Source organism: Lonchura striata, chromosome 4, assembly GCF_050655825.1.
Source record: "Lonchura striata isolate lonStrDom1 chromosome 4, ASM5065582v1, whole genome shotgun sequence".
NCBI lineage: Eukaryota > Metazoa > Chordata > Aves > Passeriformes > Estrildidae > Lonchura > Lonchura striata.
The window spans coordinates 31,604,922-31,618,625 of NC_140706.1; the positions used below are offsets into that span (position 1 = coordinate 31,604,922).

Below are 13,704 nucleotides of genomic sequence, written 5' to 3' on the forward strand. Positions count from 1 at the left end.
TGGTAACTTCAGCAGCTTAGAAAATATTTGGAGAGACCGACTCTTTACATCTTTAGTTTGCACATAGGAGTGAATAAACCTTATAAGCAGCTTTTAAAAATATTTCCACATTCCTGTATGGAAAATATTTTTAGTTTATAGTTTCAAGACCAGAAGTTAATCACTAGTTTTTTAATCCTACAGCAAATATTTACAAGAAAGCTACTAAACACATGAAGATAGGGTGACTTATAATGGCAGTGAACAGCTCATCTTTAACTTTGGAAGGGCAAGCAATACGAATTTAATTAAAGCAGTGTTAAAATAGGACTGCCATTTGTATCACAGTGATTCTCCACCCCTCCAAAAAGCTCTGCTGCCCTTTTGTACCACACATTCTTGTCCTGTGCAAATTAATAGATCATTTTATTTTCCACAGGAAATCTGAAGACTTTTATAGCAAATCCTCCAGTGTCAAAATGAACACAGGTATGCTGCATCTGTGAGATTTTTTTTTTTTTTTTGTGTTGTTTTGTGATCTAAGAAGATCCCAAATTTACTAGAATTTACATAAACATATTGTACTTTAGGTGGTGCTGAACTCAAAACAAGCAAGATATTTTAACAGTGTGCCTGCTTATGTGCATTTGTATCCCATATATAAAACTTACATACATGTTTTTCTATGTATGGAGATATATGGATACACAAAATAAAAGTGCATGCTTAGACTTCTGTGCTTAATTTAATAGTATCAGTTTTGTGCGTGTGTGTTTTATGTGAAAATACATAGTATGAGGATATAAGAGTGATAGAAAAGTGTTATTAAAGCATTACATTTTCCTAAGAAAATGCACATGCTTTAGAAATCCTTTCTTTCCGTTCTGTACTGTCACTAAATTAAGGGGCATATAACTCCTGTATTTTAAACTGCGCTTCAGTATCAGCTGAGGATAATCTTGAGGGCATGTTATATTTACAGGGCTTTGTATTTTCTTTCAAGTTGCTGTAACAGATGAATTGACCAAATTCAGGACTCTATGGAAAGTTATCTTCATGATCTATGACAGCGTAGTAATATTTGCTCCTGAACTTGTGAAGTCAATAAGATAGTGCTGCTCTTTGTGCTGGAAGGGGGAATAGGCCTCTGAAAAGCAGACTGCTGAAATCCTGGCCTCACTCGGGTGTAAATTTTCAATTGCTGTCAGCTCTTTTAGACTCCATAGGTGAACCGTCTGGTTTGCAGATTAACTGTGGTGCAAGGATAGACCTATCCATCCTTTCCAAGCCAGTGGCTTTATTACTGACTCTAGTGCTTCACCACGGCATGATATGTGGGACCTGAGGACCAGAACTACCCTTGAAGTCTGAGTTTCAGCAGCATGCTCTAAATCAAAGAGATTAGCTTTTCTGTGGTTTAGGTGGCATTATCTAGATCACTGTATTAATCCAGCTTCATGGCTTCCTGTTGTCTTAGACACCTGAAACTCAGTAGGATCCATTTTTGGAGCATATCTTTTAATACAAAGTTGAAATATATTGGGTCACTTGAAACCACTACATTTGTTAATAGAATAAACAGGAGAAATTAAGTTTCTTATTTGAGTGTGTACTTTTGTTCCCCAAAGTTTTGGTTGTTCTTAATTGTTTCTCAAATCCTAACCAAGGTGGTGTATTTTTCATTTATAAAAATACTTTTTGAAATTTGTGCCGTCCTCTCTCACTTTTGGTGGAGACGTCTTTCCTAAACACGTCAGTATGCATAATTCAGGTAGTACTAAAATACAACTCGTTTCATGGAACTGTAATTTCAGACGTAACTTTCCTAATCATTATACTATAATTACATCATGCTTTGCCATCATATGAGTCAAAATCATATGATAGAGGTAATTTTATAGCTTCTACTTCAAAAAATATGAATAAAGAGGTAAATTTGTGCTACTTCAGCCCTGAAGTATGACTTTGTTCGATGTTGTACTAAGATTTTTTATGTAAGTTATGAATAGTCAAGGGAGAAGAAGTAAGATTTAAATAATCTGTGGCTGAATGACTTCTCCTGGGGATTGAGAATCTTCTGGTCACACGGGATCCTTAAAAGCAGACCTTAAAGACCTGCACACACCTGAAATCCTCTCCAGTTACTTAAAGATACCATGATTTTAGATTGAACTTTAATCTACTGTGCACTTGGACAGTGAAAACATTTTTTCATCTTCTATATGCCTGATATTAATGTGCATGTTATCAGCTGCACTGAAAGGAAGGTATTGACAAAATGTGGCATTTCTTATCAGTTCTATTGAAGTAGATTTTTTTCTGACTGTAAAAGAAAATTAAAAACCTGTGAGTAGAGTGTAAGAGTGGATATCTTGAAACTATCCATGCATCTATCTAAAGCATTACTTCATTAAGAAAGAGAGTAATTCAGGTGGAAGCTGTTCTGTGTGCTGTCCCAGTCTGGCTATTTCCTTTTTTCCTTTTTTCCTTTCTTTTTTTTTTTTTTCCTTTTTACTTTCTACACTATGCTGTCTTTTGAACAGGAGTGCTACAGCTTTGGTTTGGAGTTGGTTTTTCTTATTTACCTGCTTACCTACTGTTTTTTCTTATTTACCTGCTTTGTAACAGAAATTTGTACATGGTGCAATTGTAGGTTATCAGATGCTATTGATTTGCCACTCGTTTTTAAAATATGTGTTTCATTAATGAGTCCTGCAGACAAATGAGCTCTCTAATTTGAAGCCAGTAACTGGTGGAGTGGCAAAGCTAATATATATACAGCTTTAAAAAGAAAAAGTAAATCTACTGCTTAGACTGGGTTCCTCTAATCCAGTGCTCCCTGTGGCTGCAGACTTGGCAGTCTGTCTCACCAAACCCTCCGGAAGATATTTTTGTCTACAGAGAAAATGTTTTGAAGAGCTTTGGTTTGCAATACTCTACCATATATGGGAGGGATTTTTAGCATTTGATGTTAATTCTGTACCACATGTTAGGAAGGAATATTCAGCAGCAAAAGGCCATTATGAAACATTTTTGAAAAAGCAAAGAAAGAGAGGTAAGATATTAGAGAAGGTTTTTCAGAAGTATCAAGGGTACTTGAGCTTCCTTTTGGAGTTTAAATGTTGTCATAATTTTAAAATAGTAGTCTCATAGAATGTGTGTGTGTGTTTTTAAACCCAGAGAAAGCAATCATCAACAGAATAATATTTTAAGCTATATTTAGGGGGTTTCTTTAATAAGTCTTCAGGTATTTTGCAGATTGATCATTAACTTGGTTGCTCGATTAGCTAACTCTCAGAAAACATGAGCTGCCCCTGAAAATCACATCAGATTAAAACACAGGATAAATATATGCATGCATTGCTCATGTCAAGGAGAGGTAATTGCATTGAGGAATAATAAATGGATAGAAGTTAATAGTTAAAACAGATTTTTAGTGTCCATCTGTAAATACTTTGGCTGAATTTCACACAGATCATTCTTGATAAATGCATCTAATTTTAAAGCTGTTAAACAAGTTAGCTGTTTGCATTAGATGAAGCACATAAAGAACAGCCAAAAGTGAAAAGTATGCAGTTCTGGAAGACTGCAAATATTATCTGTTTGTTAAAATTATTAATGGAAGTCATTACATGGACTGTTCTCTTATATTTTGTCTAGGAGACAAAAACACAATTTCTTGGTTCCATGAAGAATTCCTGAGCAGATTGTTAAGCCATTTTTAGATCATTGAAGTAAATTAGGTGGGCTTGAGTTCCAGGCATTCTGCAAAAAATTTAAATTTTAGCAGCATGAAAGAACCAAATAATAGGTTTACCTGTCAGTGTAGATTATGTAATAAAAAACTCGTCAGCACATCCAAAAAAAAATTCAGAAAAAGAGTGGAAGGAGAGGAAGCCCAAGTAATAGCCTGCCCTGCCAGGAGACTCCCAGGCCCATCAAGGAGCCATCAAAGGCTTATCCATCTCCTTAAGCCTGGAAGAGCACAGGGACACAAGGGCAGACAAGAACACAAATCAGGGTGACCCAAGGAACAAAGGGTCTCTCTTGTCCAGGGCCATCCCAGGGATGTTCCAGGAAAGCAGGCATGGAATGAGTGGCAGACTCGATGTTTGAGCCCAGTTGCTGGAAGGATCCACTCTGTCCACATGTGCCATTCTCCATAGTGGACCTTCAGCCAGAGAGGGCAGGGTGGTGAGGCCATTGTGCCATGTTAGTGTGAGTGTTTGGAGTTGTGTGTCTGGCCATGGATGTGGTGTGTACATCTGTCTGCTGGGAAGGCATTTTCAGTCTCCCTCCGTGTTGGACCTGGGGACATAAAGAGGCAGAAGCTTGGTCTGTCTTGGACAGTTGGACCCAGCACTATATATTTACCTGAAAAGGTCAGAATGCAAGTAAGGAGGAAGAAGCCCTGCTCTAAAGACTTCTAAACTTGAATTCACTGTGCAGACAAAAGGAAAAATGATACCGTCCACAAGTACAGTGAATAGAATAATAATCAGCAACCTAATTTTTGGATGCCATTTTCCTTTTCTTTAATAAGCATTAAGAGCTTATTTAAAATTTCTTGCCCCTGGCTGCTCTCTCTCACATCTTCACACAAGGTCACCATCCTTTCATCTTTGCTCCCTTTGTTTATGCCACTGTTTTTACTGACTCTCTGAAACAGTCTTTTTAAGAAGCCCGCCCCTTGCTCCTAAATGAAATGGTGGTGTTTTGAATCGTCTCCATCTGGCTTTGGGGCAGGACCCAACCAGTAGACTATTTGTCAAATGCAGATACAGCTCACTTAGGATGATGCTGTCTCTAAGTGGGAGCGACTCTTGGGGCTATGAATTTAGGGGGAAGGGTTAAAATGTGGAAACAATTAAGAGAGGAAGAGAAAAAGAAGCTGCAATTGCATTTTAGGCAGCTGTTTTGATTGTGAGTTATTGCCTGACTTCATATTCTAGCACTGCCTGCAAACCTTAGCTGATTTGGATCTCCTTTGCTTCAGTGTTAAAGCAATTCCTAGTGACACAGGATTCCTTCCTGAAGAATTTTTCAAGTCAAAGGAATTATGAGTGTGTGTATGCATATTTGTGCCCACATTTTTTATATATGCAGACATTTCGTACAGAATGTTTCATATAACCTCATTTGTTCCTTAAATAACAGCTATGTGGTATAATTGCTTATAGTTTGCAAGTGAAATGAACAGATCATTAATTCAGTCTCCCTTACTGTTTCCTAATACTCCACACTCCACTTAATGGGAGCCTGGCCTGAATGTAGATGAGAGGATGGAGCCCGTCATGCATCAATATGTGCTTAGCCACACACGTTCCTACTAGAAATTTTGCACAACTCAATATTGTATAAATGTGAGGCTATGTCTTTACTGAGTGCTAATTAGATCTCGTTATTTTGTACAGATACTGATAAATAATGCAGGTAAAGACTTGTGAATATATATAAAATATATATGGGGTAAATATTGTATGTGATCAGTTACAATCTGTTTTATTTCTCTTGCATGAAGCCAAAACACTTTGCTAGATTATGTGTCTATGAAGTATAAAACTCTGACTCAGTTGAATTACATCAAAAACTAAATTGAAGCAGAATTTCCTGAAGTTAAAATAATTAAATGTTTGTAGTCAGTTTCCTGTTTTCTTCACTTTCTCTATCATGAAATTCAGGAAGGTAGCTCTTGAAAAATTGCAAATAAATTACCACTTAGTTTGAATAAGACCTGTGACAGTATAACAAATTTTTTTGCATGTTAGCTTATATTAAGTGTAGTATGCTTTCAAAGGCTGCCAATATTCATATTAGAACAGAACCTCAGTAGCTACACATCATCAAATCTCATTGTAATTACCTCTGATGGATGTCAATGGAGGGGGAAAAGGAATACAAGAATGGAAAGTGTAATTTTAATTACAATTTCCATTCTGTATTTATGTAAGCAAAATAAAACACATGTGCAGATTTGATAGCCATTGTCTTTTTGTCACATGTACAATGCTAATAATTAATGGCAGGTAATGTATTGCTTTCAACTACTACTGGCTGATATAATTGGGCTTTTTGCCTTGCTCCTTGGAATTGGCAACGAGTCTTTGGTACCACTTACATCTAAGGCAGTGGCTCTGATGTTTGCCAATGTTAACAACTACTTAATGCATATCCTACAGGGCCTGTGGCCAGGGGACTATTGGAAATATTGGAGCAGCAGGAATGAGCAAAGAAATACCAGGAGCTTACTGCTCTTGCAGACCTGGATTAAAGATGATTCTGTGGCTCAAATTGCTGCTATTATGGCAAATACTTTCTGTGAATAGGTTGCAGGTCTTCATTAAGACCTTAATTTTATAAAACTCCCTGTCATAGGTTACAGAAATAAAAAGGCATTCATCATACTTGTTGTTCTTGACTTCATTGAAGCACTGAATGAAATCCCAATAGTATCTAAATACTAAAATTAAAATAATTATTTTAGTGAAGAGCAGAAAAGTACTCTAGTTAAATATAAGTGCTAATACTTATTAAATTTCTTTTACAACTATACTAGAGTTGCTAAAAAGTTAACTTGTGGGAAAGCGGTCTTCTAATAATAAGAGAATATTTATAAAATCAATGGCAGCTCCAGTGAGAGAGGAGTAGAATAAAGAAAGGAACTGAGCAAAATCCAGAAGGAAGATTTTTTTCTATACCTTATTTTTTAAAAATTATTTTAGACTTCTGTTCGTTTCCTCAGAATGTTATTTGGTTCCAGATATACATTTCTTTTATTTTTTAACTTATATTAGATAAAAAAGGGGAAGAGGGACAGCCAGTTTGTTCCATCAAAATGAAAAAGAATTTATGCCTTCACTGGTAATTTTGTTTCTTGATCCAAAAGATTGAACAAAAGTACTTTTTCAGCTGATCAAACATGAGCTTAGTTTATGAATGGTGTCTTTCTAATGCATACAATTAAATTATTTTACAGTGCAGATTGTTGATTAATATTATTCTGGAATGCTTAAGACTTTATTTTGATTACTTGTTTGCTTTTAGTAATTAGCTGTAATTAAGCAGTTTTTCAGGTAACAGAGTGTACATATTTCCCTAGTGGATTAAGTATTAAATAAAGCTTTCTTCACTTATTCTCTGTGAGGTTTATTGTTATTTAAAGCTTGTGAAATTTTATGTATTCTGCTAATCTGCCAAACCTGCAAATTCACGCATTTCTGCAGCAGTTCCCTAACTGCATGCTTATTTTCATATATGTTGGGCATATCTCACACTGTGATGTGTTGCATGTGCTTGCCTCCTTTGTCTGGGGCTGCTGTCTTATTGTTTTGTGCTTCCAGATAGCGGTGGCTGTGCTCGCAAACGTGCTGCAATGTCTGTCACATTAACAGCTGTGAAGAGAGTTCAGAGTTCTCCAAACCTATTGGCCTCAGGTATCACCACTAACCACTGAGATACAACTTCTGAATGGCTTTTTTCTACTGTTGTGCATTCCTGCCATATTACTTTGCAAGGAGGAGAAGGGTAGCACTATTTTCTATTACACTGACAGATGTATTACTTCTACAATGCTTTTGAGAAGCAATGCTTTTTAGAAAGTGTTCTTAATTCCTCTCTGCCTATGTTTAGTAGCCATTCATGAAAAAAAAAATTGGGAATACTTAGGAAAAAATTAATTATATTAGTAAATTAATAAATTAGTAAATTAATTTTGCCCTTGATATGTGTTTTGGGTCTCACATCCCCTGTATTTTTTTCAAGATAATAAAGCATGAAAAAGAGGTTTTGCTTATTACAAATTTTTTATTGAAACTTGATTTAAAAACTCTTCTCAAGAAAAGGAATCTGAGTGTTGTTGTAAAATTATTGTCAGAAGCCAGATTAGTTTAAAAAAATAATGAAGATTGTTTACCTAAAAATATTCATAACAGTTAAAACACAACAAATACTTATTAGACAGGCAGAACTACTTCTTATCAATACTCCTGTGTGTTTTTTGCAAATTTAATTTATTTCTAACACAAATTAATACTGGCTATTTCTTTTTCAGGGTCTGATTCTCAGTCTCCAGATTCAGGTAAATAAAACACTGTATTATTGATGTATCAGTGTAATACCATGTAAGTGGATGAATTACAACAGTCTTCTATATTTATTTGATTTCATTACTCCCTACTTCCTCATTCTTCAAGGAAAACACCTCTAAAGTTTTAATCCTAATTGTTAATGGTTAAGACCTCAAATTCCGGTCTCATTTGAAAGCAGTTATTCCCTCTAACACAGAATATGTTGTCAGAAAAATGAATTGTGTGGGAAAAAAACAGACTGCTAATTTGCCACCTTTAGCTTCATCACTGTGGCACCATACAGTGGTACTTGCTATTTCCTTTTTAGTGCCTTACTCAGGATTGCAAGTTCTGCCCACCTTCACTTAGCAGCCTGCTCACATAATGTGTTACTTTTCCCAGCTTCTTACAGTATTTTGTCTTCAACATCTCTCTCTATGTTTGGCCAGTGCTCTGAGGGCATTCCAGGTCTGAGGATAGAGAGAAAAACATGGTTGGTTGGTTGGTTGGAAAATAGAGGTGTCATTTAGATTTTGCAATGAGATTGGAACATTATTGCAACAACTAGTTGGGTACTGTGGTAAAATTTTGTGAAACTGCCATGACCAGCTGACTTTACATGAGCTGAGATGTTTGTCAAAATCTAACACAGCCATGAAGTTCAAGAATGTAATCTGAAAGTGAAAAAACTTGAGCCTGATTTATACAGAGGCCAAAGCACCAGCACCTCAAAAGAACTCTCAAGGTTAAAAATCCATAGTCTATATGAATATTGTGGGAAGATGTCTAACTGCCCAATACCAGAACTGTTGTCAGTGCTTGAATTCTCTAAATTTTGAAGATTAATACTTTGTAGAGTGGCAGCTTTAGCCATGTTCTTATAACTTCATGTTAAAACAGCATCATTGTCAATTGTGTAGTTTGTTTAGCAGCTGGGCTGCTATGTTGAGAGCAGTGTAGATGTACTAATCACACCAAAAAATGTTTTCATTCTTTTTTATTTAAAAAGCCTGGCGATCTTACAATAATGGCAGTAGAGAGACACTGAATGGAGACGCTAGCAGTTCATCTCTTTCAGCAAAAGGTTTTAGGAGCGTGCGGCCAAATCTACAGGATAAAAAATCACCAACTCAGGTAAAACTGGACACACCATGTTTAATGCTATGCCACTGCTGGGGGGTTAGCACTTATAGATGGGATACCTCTATGAAACATTGTCTGATGCCTTGCAGCTAGTGTGACTCACCTGCTCATGTGGGTCACTACAGACTGGTTTGCTGCATAGATAAAGCATACTCCACACAGGCTGTATGCCCCCAGGTTAATTACCAGAAATTGCTTCCAATGAGCAAGACAGCTAAATAAAACTAGGTCATACTCAAGTAAAAGCTTTCTAGGAGTGTTCCCAGACTTCAAAGAGTATTTGTTAATAGTTTACACTTTGAAAAATGCACCAGTCATCAAAATATCTGAAAATTAAAAGTGTATTAATTATATGGTAGAAAATGCTTCTGCCTGTTTTGCAGAACAATGTAATTAGAACACACTAAAAACAGAAACAAAAAAAAAAATCAAGCAAAAAACCACACAACATAAACAAAAAAAACATCCCCACACTTGGAAACATCTTTATCTGTCCAGCAAATATCAACATACCAATTTTAATATTCTCTCTGGTACTCTTTTAATTCAAAAAATTAAGAGGCTCTGTGTTTTATTTATGTGTGTTACCTGTGAATAATTGCTTGCTAAATAAGATCACAGAGTGCTTACATACCTAAATGCTTTCACAGCAATAATTCTTTCTCAGTGTAATAATTGTTTTTTAAAAGAAAAGGAATGATTGTGGGCTTCCTTCTGATCCTTTCTGATCCCACTTTGGTCTAAGCAGATGGAACATCTAGCTTTTTAAACAGAAGTTGCACAGGAAATGGTGGTGGGAACCTGACCAATTTAGTTGTTCATTGAATTTATCAATGTTGAGATGAAGCCCTTTAATTTACTAGTTCCTTTATTTAAATATAAAAGTAAAACTGAACTATATCTCCTACTAACATTTACTTTCTTTCTGTTTCTTCTTCAATGTTATTTTTCTGTGTGTGGATGCTTTTGGCAAATAAGGCACCTCTGCCACCTCCTAGAAAAGAAAGCTTTCGGAAAGCAAGAGTAACTAATCACGAGAACGAAATTAATCTCCAGGCAGTAACTGCTGGTCCAGCTAAACACCACCTCACAGATACTGCCTATTACACTAGCGAGACGTTTGTTCAGGAGACAATGTCTTCTCAAATAGCTAACACAAGTGTGTCCTATGCACAAAAAATCATTAAACCACTGACCTCAGTCTCCAGTGCAGACACAAGCACAGTAGCTGGCATTAGTACTACTCTCCATCAAGGCCAAAGGCAACAGGCTCAGAAACGTAAGATATCTACCCTGAAATTAACCCAGACACGTGGCCCGGCAAGTAGCGCTCCTTGTAATTCACAGCAACAGCTCAAGCCTGTTGAAGAGCCAGTATTTTCACAAAGGCCTATCTCACCTGCCTGTAACCCCATGCCTGAGATACACACAGCATCTCTTTCCGTTCAGATAGTTCCCACCCCTGACAATAAAGCAGAGCCTGAAATCCAAGACCATCCACCTAGTATTTCTCCAGACACTTCAAAGATGTCTTCAAAGGATTTGGGACAAAAGTCTACAGTTCTTCCTTCTTCACAGGCTCCAGAATGCCATGTGGTATATTTAATTTTTCCATCTTTTATTTTAGATTTTTATGAATCACTTAATAACAATCTGTTTAGTTATACTTATATTACCAAAGCTAGATCCTGTGTTTTCTGGGTAAAACTACCTGTCATGTGGATCAAAACAGAAATGAACAAAAACTGAAAGTTTTGGATGGTTACTAAAAAAAAATATTTAGCTGAGATGGAAGGCAGACTTCTTTTTTCCTCTGTGAGCACTTTGCAAAGTGCAAACGCACCACAGGAGATTAGTGTACTGTAGGGCATGCATCTCTCAAGTGGCTCTTCCTAGAGAGGATTGCATTAGAAGGTTATGCTGCCATAGGTGCTGGAAGGATCAAGTATGGATAGTAAGGTTAGGCTGAGTTGGTTTGAGGGAAGCTTAAATGCACCTCTGTCAGTTTTCTAGGGCTGCAAAAAGTACATTTTGTCAGTCAATGCTTTCTAAAAGGCTGGGCACTGCCATCTCCTATGTGTCCTGTGCAACAGAGCTTTTTAAAGAAAATGGGTTTGTAAATTATTTGTCAACAGCCTCCACACAAAGCATCACGGGTCACTGAACTTCTAGGTCCATCTGTTTCCCCTATACCTTACACCTACTGAAATGAAAATTCTTTAATTATACTGATTTTACCTAGGAGAAATGGGAATATCAGACACACAGCATAGGACCAGAGGAGTCTGAGCAGGGTTTATCACCATTCCGAAACTCACTGAGTCAAATAAAATAAGCCTGGGCACAAGAAAGCAACAGTGAATACATACTAGGTAAAACAAGAGCTCTAAATAGGCTTTGTAATTTCTACTCTGCTTTACCTAGCCACATTAGGATTTTTCTGTTTTAAAGATAATTATTCTAGTATATCTACCAATATAACAGCTTATCGGTGTTTGAAATGGACATACAGATTGCTGTAGGTCTAGGCATGTCTGCCTCAAAGCTTTGTCTGAGTGAAAATCCCATCCTGGCATATTTGTGTTCATCTAGTTCTGCTGGAATCATTGAGGCTACTCTGAAGTAAATGCAGCACTCTCTTGTAAATTAAAAAGTCCATGTACAGCCCTTTTATCAACAGTAGTAACACATCTGTTTTTCCAGACTGAGGTTCTTTCAGAACATCACATTCAACCAGGTCTCTACTCTGGAAGGCATAAGTATCTGCATTAAAAACAGGATAATTTTAAAGTCTTAGTATATCTGTCTCTCCCCCTTCAAATCCCAAGTAAAATTTTTGATCAGAACAAAGTTCTAGTAAATTATATGGCAATGGTCTGCAATGCTTCTTTTGAATTCTCTCCATTAAAAACAGGAGCTCAGAACGATTAATCACATTTGTCCTCCTCAAGACTAGACACAAAACTGTCATCTTAAATCCTTCTTAGGCTGCATGAAATTTAGAACATTTTGAGAAAAAGCAAGTTGCTTTACCCTTTAAAAGAACCAGTCTCATACTCAGTGATTTTTGTCAGGTACGACAAATCAGTTCAAACAAGAGCCACAGTAAAGGATCCGTGTCAAAAACAGTAAGGAAAGCTGAGCAACAGCTTTTTCTGGAAGCTAGGGTAGATATGAAGCAAGTTGTTTAAATATAGGCATCAAAGGATACTGTCACACAGCAGAACAGGTGTAGGTGTGTAGGTGTGGCCAATACAACTTTTGAATCTGTTATCTTTTCACTAAAAAATAGTTGCTCAGCCTGTTGGAATATGATGGGCAGACAAATCTCTCAAACAGAAAGTATGATAGCTAACAACGATTAGGGAAATACCTTTTTATGATCAAGAATAATACTCAAATTCAAATCAGAAGGACTAAAAATAACTCATCTTCTAGCTGTTTTTTTTTTAGAATTTTAAAAGTCAAAACACATTTTGCATTTTCCTTTTAATTTAGAATCTTGTTTAGTTTCACTTTGAGTTGAAAAAAATCAGAAAAGTATCTGTGGCTTATTTGGCAATTCTGCACTTAGTTTTCTGCCTTTTCCTTGGTTTCTGTCTGTGGGAAGCACTATCAGATATTTGGCTACTGGGCTGCTCTGAATAAAAGGAGAAAATTTTCAGTTAATCACAGAGGTCATTAAGGCATGTAGCCATGTTTTCAAGCTGTAGCCCTTTATGGATCTCTTATCTGCAAAATGCAGCTGACATTTTCTCTGATATTCAGCTTTGAAATAAATTTTAATGAAGGGGGGGTGTATTTGGCATCACAATTGAGTCATGGAGCCAGTGGTTTTTGTAGCTCCTTGTTAAAATACGCACCTAAAACTAGAGTAAAATCAGCATGTGAGGTGGTGTAAAATTCTGCATTGGGTGAGTTTCCAAAATGAAGATGCCATGATCTAAAATGAGAAGTAGAGGCTGCAGCTATATGTTTAAAAATATTTATTTTCTAACTCAGATCTCAGTTTAAAACCCTGAAATTGTTCTAGCTAATGCCAGATATTATGATCCCTTCAGTGCTAAATATCATAGTATTTGCAAAGTTCACAATTTCTCTCACATAGAAAAATAACTTTCAGTATACTATGCAGAATAGTTTTTTTCATTTTTAAAATCTGCCAGCTTTACAGGACATTGCACATACTTTTGTACGTGCAGCTTATAGTTGTATGTCAAGCTATGTCCTCAAAGGATGCTCTCAGACTGTAGATTAGGCCTGCCAGCAGTGTTGAAAGCTGTCAGAGAAACTCTCAAAAAACAAATACACTTAGAAAGGTGCAATTCTCCCTCTGCATCTGGGTTTATGTATGAGAAGGAGAATGTGGTAAGATCAGGTAATCATCTCTTCTTAAGAGGTAATAAAGAGGAAATACTGTGCATGTAGGGTATCTGTGTCTGGCCAACATGCACAACTGTATTTTGTCTCAAAGTATGGAAATACACAGCCCATAGGGAGCTTTTGTGGTCGAAGT

At 36.5% G+C, this 13,704-nt stretch overlaps 1 protein-coding gene across 6 annotated transcripts in view; it reads left to right on the forward strand.

Moving 5' to 3' along the window:
* SORBS2 (sorbin and SH3 domain containing 2) overlaps nt 1-13,704 on the forward strand; it is a 144,511-nt gene that overhangs the window by 65,631 nt on the left and 65,176 nt on the right. For 5 of the 6 annotated variants that reach the window (XM_085578697.1, XM_085578698.1, XM_077782879.2 and 2 more), the window contains exons 3-7: nt 419-468; nt 7,320-7,412; nt 8,030-8,056; nt 9,055-9,179; nt 10,167-10,784. In XM_085578697.1, the coding sequence (XP_085434823.1) occupies nt 459-468; nt 7,320-7,412; nt 8,030-8,056; nt 9,055-9,179; nt 10,167-10,784 (873 nt within the window). In that variant the 5' untranslated portion in view covers nt 419-458. The remainder of the gene's footprint in view (nt 1-418; nt 469-7,319; nt 7,413-8,029; nt 8,057-9,054; nt 9,180-10,166; nt 10,785-13,704) is intronic. The other variant, XM_085578700.1, reaches the window with a different exon arrangement.